A 15,577-nucleotide genomic window follows, 5' to 3' on the forward strand; every position below is an offset into this window, starting at 1 on the left:
AATCAAAGCTATAGTTTTTGAAGTGCAATACTAGCTCTACATTATTAGCTGTTTAGCTTTAGTGTTTTATAGAAAGTATGCTTCTGTGACCAAAAGTTCTCATATGATTATGGAAGCTATAGAAATAGCACAACTGTCAAGGCTATAGCTAGAGTTGAGCACAAACCAGGAAAATGGAGGTTTGTGGGGTTTCACGAACCATGGTTTGCCAGCCTCCATGAACATTTCCATTTCCTGAACTGGTTTGGGTTTGTAAAGGGGGGGCATTTTTAAGTGCCTCCCTTAGTCGTGCTACAGAGGAAGTGCAACTCTGGAGAGGGAAGGGGGATTAAATGCTTTCCCCTCCCTCCCTGAGTTTTGCCACAGCAGCGGCATGCTTCCAGAAGAGAAGCAGTTTGTGGAGGCATGCTGATGAGGTGACGTGACTCTGGAGAGGAAAGGGGTATTTTTAAATGCCCCCCCTCCCTCCCTGAGTTGCACCAGAGCTACCACCAACTTCCAAGAGTGAAGGGAAGGCAAATTGCAAAGGCAAGGCACAAACCGCCACAAACGTCTGGAGGTGTGCAGCCAAGGTGATGTGACTCTGGAGAGGGAAGGGGAGCATTTTAAAATGCCTCCCCCTCCTTCCCTGAGTTGCCCACAACAGCAGCAGCACACTTCCAGAAGTGAAAGGAAAGCAATTGTTAAATGTCTCCATCTCCCTTCCTGAGTCATGCTGCAGTGGTGGCACACTTCCAGGAGTGAAGGGAAGGCAAATTGCAAAGACAAGGCATGAACCAAAAGAACTGTCACAAAACCAGTGGCTGTTTGTGGGTAGATCACAAACCATGAACTTGCCTGATTTATAACGAAACCTGGTTTGTAATTCATTTCATGCCCATCTCTAGTTATAGCTGTTGAAAAAAAATGGCATTCCACACAGTTAATACAGTGCATTTGGATTACCCAGGGTAACTTCTTCAAGATTAAGTATAGGTGGCTCAGGCATAACTAGACATGAGTGTCCTCAGGGATGCCACCACCATTTTAGAGCTGAATGCAGGTCATTTAAAAATGCCACAAGGGCAGCCCAGCTGGACCAACTAATTGTGCCCCCCCCCCCCCCAATATCTTTCAAGTTCTTACCCTTCCCTACATTGCAGCTGCTTTGGCACTTGAAAAGGAACGGGGGTGGGGAGAATAAATAATCTGGCTATGTCTGCCAAGAAAACGTTGTGATGTGACATCACCCCATTGGTTGTGATGTGATATCACCCCATTGGTCAGTAATGACTTGGTGCATGCACAGGGAACTACTTTTACCTTATTAACATTTTTAAGTAGCTCATGTTCAACTCCAAAATGGGGGCAACTTCCCCAGTTTGAACCCATAGACACCATAACATCTAGCTGTGTCCTTAGTTACTTTTCCCTGACCTGGGAATAATCATTTCTGCAAAAGTATGTTCAGGCAAATAAAATCAGTCTGCCATGACATGCTGTATTTACATGACCTCACACTAATAATGTGTTGTGTCTTGACATGAATCAGCTGCAATTTACAAAGGGCTTCTGAAGATAAGCACATTTGCCCCATGCTTTGTGGTATGTTCTCCTATCTTGTACTTACTGGCCTTGGATCTTGGTTGGTGAAAGCTCACCAACTACAGAAGACCTTGGGGCTTTGATGTTGTCAGTATATCTCCCAGGAGAGGAATACCCTCATTAAAGAAAGTGGTAGTCATCATTAAGCCATCTTTTAAGCAATACCCTCATTAAAGAATACCCCCACCCCAAAAAGCCATCTTTTAAGCAGTGACAGCCCTTCAGTCTTTATGTTTTTAAATCGGTGTCTCCCCCATTGGGTGAAAAGTTATCTGAATAGGTAGTTGCTTCACAAGACAGGCCGTTTCTGGATATAGCAGATGTATCCTGATTTGCTATAGCTGGGCTTCCAGCCTGGTCATGCGACTAAGACTATTGGGGTTAATGGGCACCTAGAGACCAGGAGACATAATGTAACCCTGTAGATTTTGTTTAAACTCTCAGTTAATGTCATTTGTTTTCTCACCTAAGCCAGTCCCTAGTGGCCGGGAGGAACTGACTGAATTCCAACAAGATAGTAGTATATCAATTACTGATTCTTCAGCACGCTGGAGGAACCTTTTCCGATGATTAATGGAACAGATTGAATGTGAAGTGAAAAGATTTTGGGGAGAGTTCTATATTATATTTAGCCGATCACAGTTTGTCAAGGGGGGGGGCTGCTTCCAACTACATATAGTACATAGATTTCTGCCTTTTTTAAAAAAGACAGTGATATATAGCTTATACATGAAGTTAGCTTTGAGTCAACAAATATATTTTTCCTCTTTGGGGGGCTGAAAATAACAGTGCAAAATCCTGAAGAGAAAACTGGAAGAAGGAATGGTATTCACTGAACATGAGCAGATTCCGAAAAAGAAGTCAGATGGAATCTTTACCACAGCAATGCTTCCTGAAAATGCAGAGCGTAACCGGGCGAGAGAAGTCATTCCGTATGAAGAGAACCGAGTGGAATTGGTCCCAACCAAAGAAAACAATACTGGCTACATCAATGCCTCACACATAAAGGTAAAGATTGAGAAAGTAACCACTGAAATTTCAAGAGACTCTGGTTGAGTCTGGTTCCAGTCCACTATCCATACCCACAAAACCAAAGTTCAGATCTGTATTCAATGTGAATTTAATGGGAGAATCAGTTGAAAGCTATGTTTTTTTTTACCTCAGTTATTTCTATGTTTGATAGAAGGAATAATCAGTGTATGATTATTGCTTTTATATGCAAAATACTTTCTACTACTTTCCCTTGTTCATCCTCACAATAACTCCTATTGGAATGATTCATTTATTTTCTCATTTTACAGATGAAGAAAGATTATCAGTGCCTTAGGGCACTCTGAGTTCATGGTAGGGAAAACTTCCGTGTGGGCTGCAGAATCTAAAGTGGATGGCTTAATTCATTTCAAAGAAATGCAGAAAGACCTAGTGCAAGAGGCTTCTAATGCAGCTATTTTTAGAACAGGCCTAGAATCTGCCTACTGTGGGTTCATTCTAAACATACTTATGTCTTAATGTTAGCCATGCTAAACCATTTTTAGGAGTGGGCTTGTGGAATGGGCAACTAGATTCTAACTTGGGAGTTGAAGCCAAAATCTGTATTGGCTCAGCATTATTCACTGTCTCGTTCTTCATGCTGAATTTGAAAAGGTTGATCTTCTATGAAAAAAAAAATGATTCAATATAAAGTAAAAATTCTTTACATTCTGGATAGCATATATATACTGCAATGATAAGAAGTTTAAAAAAAAACAAAGCAGTTTACTGTAAGAATTTATTGTTTTAATATAATTTGAACTTGTCTGCTCTTATGATATATATTTCATTGCTGGTCAAAACAGTTTAAATTGTAAGCATATTTTACTGCTTATGTTCTAAATGCAGTTTGGGTCATAATTTACTATGCTAAACCTTGTTGAGTAAAAACACCTTTCTAAACCAGAATCCTGTCAGAATTCTGCCAAAGGACCTGGTGGGTAGCAGATACTGTGTTTTTTTGGCACTATCTGCTGCAGCTTGGAAGACTGATTACTGAATCTAATTTTTTTCCTTCCATTTGTGGGAGGAGAAATCATTTCTAAAACCATAAATTTTGTCCCAAGAGGTGGCATGGTCCAAGAAAGTATTTTCCCCAGCCAGTTTTAAGAGTCCATATTTCATCTTGTGTGTCAACATTGGACATACACGCATTGTTCTGTGGTGCATGTAGCGACATGCGCTAATGTTTTTTAGTATACAGCTCTGTTTGCTGCCAGTACTTTCCTTCTCTCACTCCAACTGGTTGTTACAGAAGCCAAGCAGATGTTCTTTTGCTCAGAAGGTGAAATTGCATCTGCAAATTTTACCTCAGTCACACAGCAAGTGGTTTTCACCCAATTATCAATTTTTAATATCCTACCATCAGGGCAGTAGAATGCAGTCGCATTCCAGTCAATGCACTCCCTCTAGACTATTTATGCGGTTTTGTTCATGCCTTGTGCCAAGAAGCTAAGCAGTTGAGCTAGCAAAGAAACTCTGATATCATTCTGAAAAGATCTCACACTGGACTCCCACACTAAATTTGAAGTCTTTGGTGGGGTTTGGTGGCTTTTTAAAAAAAATTCTGTTCAGACTATTAAGATGATACAAATTCTGTCTGAATATAGTTTTTTTTTTTTTTAAAGCTGTCAGTGTGAATACCCTTTTCCTCATGCACTCCCCATTTCTCAACACATACCTTTTTCTTAGTTCTGGTTTTTATAGCTGCTAAAATATAGGATTCCTTCAACTCAATCCAACAAAAATATTTTTACATTACAGTATAATTAAATTAATTCATATCTCACTGAAATAAACTTAACAGGACGTACAATGATGATTCTCCATCTATCACACTGCATATAGCAAATGCACAGACTCTGGAGTTGCTTTGTGGCCCAGCCTGCTGCACAATACTCTATGTGACTGAGCTGATCAAGACAGGTTTTGACACTGAGAACCCAAATAATATTGGTGCTTGGTTACTGTAGAGGAGTTAATCAAATAGATTTACATGTTCAGCTCTGCAGTTGACTTAGTGCAGTCTTTCTTTCTCGCTCCCCTCCCCCCGCAGGTTACAGTAGGTGGGGAAGAGTGGCACTACATAGCCACACAAGGACCTTTGCCACACACCTGCCATGATTTCTGGCAAATGGTGTGGGAAGAAGGGGTGAATGTGATTGCCATGGTGACAGCAGAGGAGGTATGTAAAATTGGAGGGGAAGTGGGGCTTTTATAAAGTAGTTCTCAGACTGATAAGGTAGCTTCTCCGAAAGATGCAGAGATCAACTTGGGGCATATGAGTTTCTTCTCCCCATTACCCTTTCTCTCTGGGTATGTTGGTTAACACATGCTCCCAGTCAAACTGTCGAGCATTATTACCATCTCCCAGACAAAGATTCTACCCTAGCCCCTTCTCACGTCACCATCAAGCCAACCCAAATATCACATGACTCACTGTTGATTAGCTTGATAATTGTTGTTTCTCTCTATATGCACCAAACACTTCCCCCAAACATATACCTCATATTTTCTGTCCTGCTTTTTCTCCAAAACCCACAAAACAGTGTACCTCCCATCTGCTAGATTTTCCTCACAATAACCTTGTGATGCAGGACAAGTCAAGAGATGTTGACCACACTTTAACACCACCACCACTTCTTCAACAAAGGGGTTGCCGAATTTATAGCACAGACATCAGTATCCCTCCCAGCAATAATATCTCTGGAAGTTTGTCCACCATCCACCTAGTTCGGTTAATAGTGTGCCTTCTGTCCATTCCCTCAAAATGCATCCTGAGTCTTTTAGAATGCACTAATTGCCATGTTTGGATAGACCAATGTCCATATAGTTTGGTATTCTTTATTGATTGAAGGTCATCAATAGTGGCCAGGAAGAAGGCATGGGAAGGCTTGCAAGGTGATACTAACTTATTCTAGTGTATTCTCCTGCATTTGTGTAATGACATAGTTTTGTACAGATAGGTACAACAACCTGGTTCTTTCTGTTTAAGTGAAGATGTCTTTGATAGTGGAGTCTAAAGTGGTTGCTTTTGTGATGTACTAATTTCTTTGTAGCCTTTTTGTTTTCTCTTTACTCTTTTTGAATTTTCCTTTTGAACTTCAGCCTAGGATGACTAAACAGTTACAGCCACATTCATAACATTTTGGCGTTCAGCCTGCCACATAATATAATAATGGATGTTTAGCTGCATTAGGAGATTGTAGCATGCCAAACAAAGCAAAGATAATTCCAGGGAGTTCTGAGAAAGCCAAGCTGCTCTTGTTTGCAAAGAATGGCATTCGTAACTCATCCAAGGCCACCTCTGCACACTAGCATCCTTATCAGCTGCAAGAGACCAGAAGCTGTTGTTCCTGTAAAAGTGTCCATTAAAAAAAAAATCTCTCTTATTCCGCTTGCCAAGTACCACAGTTGGTTCTTTTCTGATCCCAGAACTGTATGTTGTGCTGTAAAACTGGCAGCCACCAGTAACCAGCCCTGTATCCAGTTCAGAGCTCTGCTGCCTTTATGGCCACCAAGGAACAGCCGTTCTTTTTTAATGGCACAGCCTGATATTTTCCATTTTAAACATTTACCAATGTCAGCTGTTCAGAAGGGGGAGCAAGAGTCCACTTAATGTACAGTTACAGAATAATCTGACCAGGGAGGGAGCCTCTGCCTGAACAATGGCAGACACTTCGGCTGTCTCATGGCCTGAACTATGATTATATGCATGCATTTATAATAAGGCTCTTATTCATTTCGTGCATAGCTACAGCAGGGAATCTTCGCTATCCCGAGATGGTGGGCTTCCTCCCCCCCCTACTAATGGGAATGCATGCTGTATGATAAAAGGGCACTCCTGGAACAACTCTGCATCCCAGCTTACCCTGAAGCAAGGAAGATGTTCTCCATTTGAGTGGGAGCAGCCAAGCAGAATTGTCCCCTCTTGGCTAACTGCTTTCTGGGAGAGTACAGAATGATGCCCTAGGGTGGTTGGCTGAGTAGCAATCACTAATGAAACAGTTGTTTTGTTTTCTCCCAACTAAATGCATCAGTGCTGTATTACCCTAGACGCTTTTAAAAAATTGTCTGGAGAACCAGGGCATTCTTTTTGACACATTATATGGTGCTGTGCAATATTTCTGTAGTGTGACAACATGCATAATATCAATATTATGAAAAACTGAGGGAAGTTTTAAAGCATTCTGTTGATTCCCAAAATTCATGTCTTTGTTTCCATAACATCTCCATATGTGTACCTCAAGAGCTTTCTGTCCACTTCCAAAGCAGACCTCTGCACAAAGACGCCAAATGACAAAATAGGAGACAGTCCTTTTGAAGCCTTATTCCAAGTTTTAAGTGGCCAAAGGAGCAGTCTGTGGTTGTGAATTTTTTAAGGAAGCTCAGTTTTTACCGCCAGGTTCTTTGCCTGTGACACTGTATTACAGCATTTTGTATTCCAGAGACTGTGAGAAAAAAAAACCCTTATAGAACATCGTAATCACCAGCTTGGTTGCCAGAGCACCTGGAGAAGTGACTCGCACACATCTGGCCAGAGAGTGTGAGCAAACCTATCCAGGGGCAAAAGGGATTTATGCAGTATAAGCAGCCATAATGCTACTAAGGCACTCAAGACCGGTACAAGAGTACCCACCAGGAAAACGGATGGCTTCTCGTCGTTCCATATGACGCCCATCCCAGCCATGGAAACTGCACCGCCAGGAGCTATCCAGGCGAACGGTTTTGAAGCACTGACCACGGAATCCACCGTGGAGGGCTAACACCACACGCAGCCATCTTCCGACCAGGCTCGACTCCATTCCAGCGAAGTGGACGGCTCACGTACACACCAGATATCACCTGTGCCTGCAAGCAACCTACCCACCCCAGGAGTGGTTAATCGTCCAACCGCCACTGTCTTTGTCCAACGGAACTCAAGACAAAGACTGGTGCCAAGGAGAAGACAGAAGAAGAGGAAGACCATCTTCCGCCAGAGCCAAGTTCCTTTGTACAAACTGGGTGTTACTCCAGGAGTGGCTAATCGTCCAACCGCCACTGTCTTTGTCTAATGGAACCCAAGACAAAGACTGATACCCAGGAGAAGACAGAAGATCCTGATTAATGCGGGTGCCCACCTGACAATTCCCCAACCTCGTTTTGAGGGCATTTTGGCTTACAAGACAGCCAGCTGGAAGCCCACAGGGCACATTTGAACCTTGTGCTACAAATGGTGGATACATGAAAGCTGCCTTATAATGAATCAGTTCAATGGCCCATCAAAGCTAGTATTGTCTACTCAGACTGGCAGTGACTCTCTGGGGTCTCAGATTTCTTTCACATCACCTACTACCTGGCCATTTAAATTGGAGATCCTGGAGATTGAACTGGAGCCTTCCGCATGCCAAGCAGATGCTATACCACTGTACCATGGCCCCTCCCTTGAATTCATTTTTTTCTGGCCCTTGGTGGCATCAAATTTTAATCAAGTCTTGTAACAGATAGAAAATATATATTCAGGATATAAAAGCATCCATTCACACAACTGTTCATATATTTATAATCCTTGACCACTGAGAACAGAAAAATTGGCCATTGTACTGGCTTACAGATCAAGAGGGGGTACTTGATTTGCACTGACAAATCATTAGTTATAGTCTGTGACTATTGGAGCTGTGGCCAATAAGAGCCGAACTACATTAATTTTGCTTCTGCTTCTCTTGTTATGGAATAGGAAAGAGGAAGAACTAAGAGCCACCGTTACTGGCCAAAGTTGGGCTCCAAACACAGCTCAGCCACATATGGGAAGTTCAAGGTGACCACCAAATTCCGAACTGATTCTGGTTGCTACGCCACAACAGGTCTAAAGGTCAAGCACCTTTTGTCAGGGCAGGAAAAAACAGTGTGGCATTTGCAATACACCGACTGGCCAGATCATGGTTGTCCAGAAGAACAAGGCTTTCTCTGTAAGATTTCTTTCATATTACTGTGAAAATGTTTTTTGGTATCTACCAGAATGTTTTGCAATGAGAAACTTGCATAGCAATTGGGTGTTCTTGATGACATTGTTGCATTATTACCTCTAGACTTTGCCATTGTTTTGTTCAGTGCCTTTAGTCTCAATAGTAATTTTAGGGAAAGGGGGGGAAACCATATACATGTTCAGTGACTTGAAACCCCTGGGCCAAATCTGGTCTGCTGAGAGGTACAGCCCTGGCTTCCAGCATGGAGGCCTGGAGGATGAGACAGTGAAATAAGTGGGAGAGTACGGGAACCAAAATTGAAGTTGGCTACTTCATGGTATTATTTGTTGCCTAGCTGTATACACCATGTGTGAAAAACTGCACAAGCATCAGTTTTGTTGTCATTACACTGTAGCTTCTAAGCACACACAATCATGACAAAATAGATGGTTTGTTTTCACACATGATAGTGGACATGGGCACATACACACTTTTTACCCCACACCATTCTGTGCTGGAAACAGCCCCAACTTTTCCTAGTGTAGCATAGTTGGAAGATATTCTGATTCCTTCTGCAAAGGAAGGGAAAGATCAGATGGATATTCCCTTTCCAGTAGATACTGGCGCTGACAGGCATTTGTTTCAAGGGGACCTTGCTGCTGTTGTGATCCCAGTCTGTTAATAGTAGGAATAGCTGTAAGTAATGTCTACAATCATCTGCTTGAGGGACTTGGGGATTTGTAGAGGGGGAAAAGAAGATACGTGTGTGTTTTAAAGAGCTGCTTAAATTAAAGGGCCAAAGTCCCAAGGAGTAATTGACACCCTGCTGGTACTTACTGGATTCAGTGCTATTGCTGACCAGAGGCCAAACAATTAGTGTCTGATAAGAAATCTAAATGATCATAATTTGAAAAGAAATTTGCTCCTCCATAGATTTGTCATCTATGGTTTGGAAATGTAATTTCCAAATAGGGTTTGGAAATGTAATTTTCTTTTCCCCTCCCTTACAGCCTATTTGGAAGAGATACAGTCTGTGCGCCGCCATACCAACAGTGTTCTGGACAGCAGCAACAACTGCAACCCTCCCATTGTGGTGCACTGCAGCGCTGGCGTGGGGAGGACAGGGGTAGTTATTTTGACGGAACTTATGATTGGCTGTTTGGAGCATAATGAGGTAAGCACACACCTCTTCCATAAGAGTTCTTTGTGTATTACTTACAGGGGCGAACTCCAGAGCAAAGGTCAATTCAAAGCATGTGCAGTGAAATCTGAAGAGGGAGAAGCGGATTGTGTAGCCTTTCCAACAGATGGGACATGATTCTTTTTCCATTTGAATGCTTAGTAATAGGAAACTAAGAGAAGTAAAATGAGAAAATCAGTGCTAGTTGGCCTATTTGATGAAAGGATCAAAAATCCAGTTTTTGGGAATATGTCTGCCAAGAGTATGGATTACCTTGGTATGTATTTTTTGTTTATTAATTTAAGTACAGGACATATTCATTGAGTGTGCCCCTCTAACAGGCAATCTACATGTTTTTAAAATTTAAAAACCCTTCTGGTGCTGCCTTGCTGTAATATTTCAGGATGTCCATGAAGGAATAGCAGTTTGGAATGCTCATTCTCCCCCCTCCCCCAACACGACTTTTTTCTGTTCAGAAGTGATGTGATCACCATCTTCAAGTACTTGAAGGGCTGTCATATTGAAGATGGTGTGGAATTGTTTTCTGTGGCCCCAGAAGGTAGGATCACAACCAATGGGTTGAAATTAAAGCAGAAGAGTTTCCAGCTCAACATTAGGAAGAGCTTCCTGACAGAGCGGTTCCTCAGTGGAACAGGCTTCCTTGGGAGGTGGTGGGCTCTCTTTCCTTGGAAGTTTTTAAACAGAGGCTAGATGGCCATCTGACAGCAATGCAGATCCTGTGAATTTAGGGGGAGGTATTTGTGAATATCCTGCATTGTGTGTGGGGTAGGACTAGATGACCCTGGAGAACCTTTCCAACTCTATTATTCTATGATTTGGTTGGTTTTGTGTTTTGACTTTTGGTGGTGCTTTTAAACCTTTCGGGGAGATTCAAACGTGCTGTTCCACAAGTTGCAACGTGTGTTTTATGGTGAATATGCTTTCTAAGACTATGTAGACAAGCTCTTAAGCCAATAAAATATTTGTTTCCTAATTGAATGTGAAGAATCTGAAATCTAGCAGATCAGAATCATTTCCTGTGGGAGCTGTATTCACTACCAGAGAAACCCCATTTTTCCCCTAGGTTTTTGTTTTGGCATAATGCTAAACCATAGTTTGACCTTTTGTGAGTGAGTCCTGTCCTCATGTACCCCTTCTGCTTCAGTATGTGATTAGATTTGTTGCTTTGGATTGCTGCAAGCCACAGTTTGGATTTTTAACCAGCAATTTAGTATTCACATTCCAAATCTAAACTAGGATTGCATTTGGCTTCAAAACCTGGTTAGAAATCCTGATTTTGAAAGGAAGTGCAGGCTAGAATTTGCAGGTTTAGATGAAATAAAAATGATTGTTTACATTTAACATGAAAGGCATTTATTGTGTCTGAATGCAGGAGTGAGGGAAGGAGAAAGATGTTTCTTTTGTGGCATGGATTAGCACGATTTTTGCAAGTTGAAATGCAAATAAAAGAGATGATTGAGAGATGGTACTATGAGATGCAAAAAACACGTCCCGGTTCTTTAAAAGGTACAAAAGGCTACCATAGGAGTGTGTATGTGTAGTAACTGATTGTTTTTCCACCAAGCAGAAAAAAGATATCCTAAACCTCTGTCAGATGAACAACTATTAAAATTTGGGCTAGGCTGTACAAGTCTAAACTGGCCTGCATTTTTTTTTTTTCTGTTCAAACTAAGACCATGTTCTGACTGGCTCGTAAAGCAATTAGGTCATGAGCTAATGATCAGATTCCACACAGCAACATTCTTTGGGAGAGAAGAGAACTGAATAAGGAAAAGTTTGCATTCTTATTAGCACATGTTTGAAATAGGAGGAGGGGGCAGTGTCTTTCTTGAGCCATTGAGGTAGGGCTGTGCACTTGGAAAAAACTCAGTATTTTTAGGATTTGTATTTTGGATTGGCTTCCATACCAGCATTCTGGATCATTTGGGTCCTTGATACAGTTTCAGAATTCAAGTTTGAGCATTTATCGCCCCCTGAAGTTTTTCAGGTCCAGCAACCTGTTTCACACAGTGGCCAAGTAGATGTCTCTGGCAGGCCTACAAGTAGGGCATAGAAGTCAAAGCTGCTTCTCTGTTGTGTTCCCCCAGCATTGGTATTCAGAGGGGTACTCCCTCCGAAGATGGAGTTCAATTCTGTTTTCATGGCTAATAGCTATTGGTGAATAAACCCTATTCTCCATGAACTAGTATAGCTATTCTTGTATAAATAAGGCTATCGCCATATCATTGCAGTAGCAAACTCCACAACCAGTTTCTTTGAAAGAGGTACTTCCTTTTGGTGTTGTCCAGGTGCTGGTGGTAGAAAAAAGCCCAGCAGGAACTCATTTGCATATTAGGCCACACCCCCTGGCCTCACCATTGTTCCACACAGGGCTTTTTTGTAGTAAAAGCCTAGTAGGAGCTCATTTGCACATTAGGCCACACCCCCGGGTGCCAAGCCAGCCAGAAATGCGTTCCTGTGCGTTCCAGCTCAAAAAAAGCCCTGGTGTTGTCTAAATAAAGATGGAGAAAGGAAAATGGCTTGTAAACAACTTTGTGAAGGAAACCATCAAATGAAAGTCTTAGGTAACTTTAGAAACCGCTTTTTCATTTTGTAAAGTGGTGTACTAAAGATGCAGTACAGGGTTCTAAGAACCATCAGTATGTGACTCTTCCAATCAAAATGATGGCAGTTAAGGAGGCCGCAATGAGAGAGAATTGATGCAGTGAGAATCATGCTAGTGGATCAGAACTAAATTAAAGGGGTAGCACGCTTTGGTTGGTGGATAGAGAGATAATGACCAGGTGACAGAATCAAGACCAACGACATAGAGCAAGCAATTCTATACCAGTTGGACAATCAGACAGTAATCTGAAATAAAAAACGGTCAGTTTGCTCTGTAAAAATCAGATTTTTCATTTTAGTTCTCCTTTAATTACATAAAGATAATAAATGTTTAATAGCTACTGTATTTGCAGTTTACAGTAATTTTTCTTAATATAAAAAAGCTTCTGTTTCACATTCCTGTCTTGATACCTGTTGATTCACACCCACATAGCTAATTACATTGTTTCAGTGGAAGGTTTCTGTATTTTTATATGGTATTGTCTTTGAATTTCTTCCTTTGTTTTTTTGTTTTGTTTTATTACAAGGGTTTTTTCCCTCAACAAGGAGAAGTCAGGTTTTGCTGTCTTGGCTTAAGATTGTCCTGAGTGTGACTGAGTTGCCTATCACCATGATTTTAGCAAACTAGGTTTTTGCAGTTTGTCCAAAGTGTGCCAGTTACAAAGTCAGTTATATTGTATGTGGACATGTTTAGAAATCTTTTTACTTGTTTGTATTATTGACTGTAAAAAATACGGCTTGTTGAGGAATCATCTGGTCATATGATTCCTAAAATATAGTGTGCCTTATACATTCCCCAAGCCTTTGTTATCATTTTTTTTAGTACAGATACTCAAACACCTGCCAGTTAGGCTCACTTTTCTTTTGCTGATAGTGATCAGGCAGCCAATTAATTGATGGACTCTTTACAAACTGTTCATGTGTATTCACTGGAACAGGCTACTTTGCAACCAGTAGAAACCAATGCCCCAGATGATCTGCTGTTGAATAAAAAATGGGAAGGGGGGAATCAGGAGTCTATACCCCATGCTCAAAATTTTGTGGCCTCCTGGACTTGCTGAGATCAGAAGTGCAGCTGATTTCACTTTTCAGTGAAATCAAAGTCGCCTATTTTGTATTGTGTATACTAGAGTGAACCTTTGGATTTCTGATGCCTTTCCCCCCCCCCCCCCCCGTTGGCCACCATTTACTTAGTGCAACCTCAGAACAAATGGTAAGTCACTGAAGGCAGTGATGCTTCCTGTGTTTTTAACAAGCTAACAGCCCTGGATAACTTTCTCTGTGTATGTCTAGATAGTACCTTTGCTCAGTAGCTGTAGCACTGAGCAGGAAGTGAGTGAAATGGTGCTTCAGAGAAGAGGTAGCAGTTAGCTTGAGGTTTGTTACTGTGCTTGCCAGTGACTGCATCATGCATGCTAACTCTGCTTCCCCCAATTCATTTGGCTTAGCATTGTTCAGTAGGAACCAGTACAATCCCCATGTGTCTTGCAGGTGCTGGGTGTGCTGATTCAGCATCTTCTCATATTCTTGCATCTAAAAGTTCCTTCTTACAAATCATATAGGTTCTAAATATGACGTGGACAGTGATAAGAAACAAATGGAAACTGCAATCTGTGGCATTCCCCCTCCCCTTTACCATGCTGGTTATTTACTGTAGGTGCCGTATGCAAAATATTTAGGTGAATTTTCTCTTCAATTTCACAGAAAGTGGATGTACCAGTGATGCTGCAACGTCTGAGGGATCAGAGGATGTTCATGATCCAAACGATCGCTCAGTACAAATTTGTCTATCAAGTACTCATCCTCTTCCTACAAAACTCCAGGCTTATTTAGCATCCTCTGAAGAGACTCTTCGTGCCCTCTTCACTCATCACACGTGCAACCTTGTGGCTTTGCAGGTCTCTTCTGTGACGATAACCATGTATTTCAGTATTGTGTGGCACTCCCAGAATTGCCTCACTAGTAAGGAGACCATGTTCTTCCTAAGATTATTTTATACAAGATAATTTATTTTATTTCTCCCTTGTGTTGAACTGATGTGTGATTTTTTTTAAATTGTGAATGATTTTGGAATTGAACCACATCTGAAATGACCAATCTGCTTTGTAACATGATAGTGAGGGAAGATGTTCCTATCTGATGGTGATGTTCTCCTGACTCTTGTGTTACTATATGACAGGTGAGATAGTGGCTCATTAAAATTGGATTTGTAGTCCTTCTTCAGGGTCATGCAAATAGGAGAGAAGAGCCTACTATAGATTTAATTTCATCCAAATCCCTAACCCTAACCCAATCTACAAGTACATAAATTTCTATACAGTTATGGGATACAATAAGCTAGAATTACATCTGAGCAGCAGGAGAACCAGAGTGCAGATCTTCAACATCCAGCAGTGCCTCCATGTACGCAACCACAACACAGTTGGGATGTTGTAACAAGATTAGTCCGGGGGCGGGTGGGGCTGGAGCCATCTCATGAGCCTTTGTTCCCCAAATGATGGTAAGTCCTGCTCACCTGATTCAGAAAACAGATTTTATTAATTACATGGCATATAATGTCAAATAGCTGGGGGAGGTGTCTTTTTATGCCTTTGTGTAAGCATTTTTAAGGGACAATCGGCTGGGAAGTTGAACTACATTGGCTGCTCCCATTCAATCCTATGGAACTTGTGAGGAGAACTTCTTTGCAATTTGTGCCCTACATCTTTATACGTCACATTCCATTCCCTGCAGTCTGTTATTCTGATTAGCAGTGACTATCAGACAAATATATGAAGTCGTCCATACTGAGTTAGCTCACTGGCCTCAGTACCATCTCTTCCATCTGTAAGCAGCCTTTCAAATCTCAGAATAAAGTCTGTCTTATCTCAGGTGTTTGAAATCCCAGTGCCAGAATTAGATCAGGCCTGTAGCCAGGATTTTTCATTTGGTGGGGCCAAAAGCCAAGGTTTTTGTTTAGTGAGGCACATTTTTTTTGTGGGGTAGGGAGCACTCACTGAAGAAGATCCTGATGCTGGGAAAGACAGAAGGCAAAAGAAGAACAGGACAGCAAAACTAACTTTAAAAATTTGCAAATGTAGAGGCTTTGGGCAGGGTAGAATGCTCATACAGAAGTAAAACCTACAGAATGCCTTGGACCTAAAATTAAAGTTAAAATCAACACCATTAGTAAATGAATACATGTCCCACTCCCCTGTCAATCTCAGTCATAAAG

The 15,577-nt window shown here is 41.5% G+C and overlaps 1 protein-coding gene across 1 annotated transcript in view; it reads left to right on the plus strand.

The window, feature by feature from the left end:
• PTPN14 (protein tyrosine phosphatase non-receptor type 14) overlaps positions 1 to 14,389 on the plus strand; it is a 219,902-nt gene extending 205,513 nt beyond the window's left edge. The window contains exons 15-19 of the mRNA XM_060246847.1: positions 2,374 to 2,592; positions 4,670 to 4,798; positions 8,330 to 8,561; positions 9,569 to 9,732; positions 14,068 to 14,389. Of these exons, the coding sequence (XP_060102830.1) occupies positions 2,374 to 2,592; positions 4,670 to 4,798; positions 8,330 to 8,561; positions 9,569 to 9,732; positions 14,068 to 14,196 (873 nt within the window). The 3' untranslated portion in view covers positions 14,197 to 14,389. The remainder of the gene's footprint in view (positions 1 to 2,373; positions 2,593 to 4,669; positions 4,799 to 8,329; positions 8,562 to 9,568; positions 9,733 to 14,067) is intronic.
• Positions 14,390 to 15,577: the final 1,188 nt, after the last annotated feature.

This window comes from Heteronotia binoei, chromosome 1, assembly GCF_032191835.1.
Source record: "Heteronotia binoei isolate CCM8104 ecotype False Entrance Well chromosome 1, APGP_CSIRO_Hbin_v1, whole genome shotgun sequence".
Taxonomy (NCBI): Eukaryota; Metazoa; Chordata; class Lepidosauria; order Squamata; family Gekkonidae; genus Heteronotia; species Heteronotia binoei.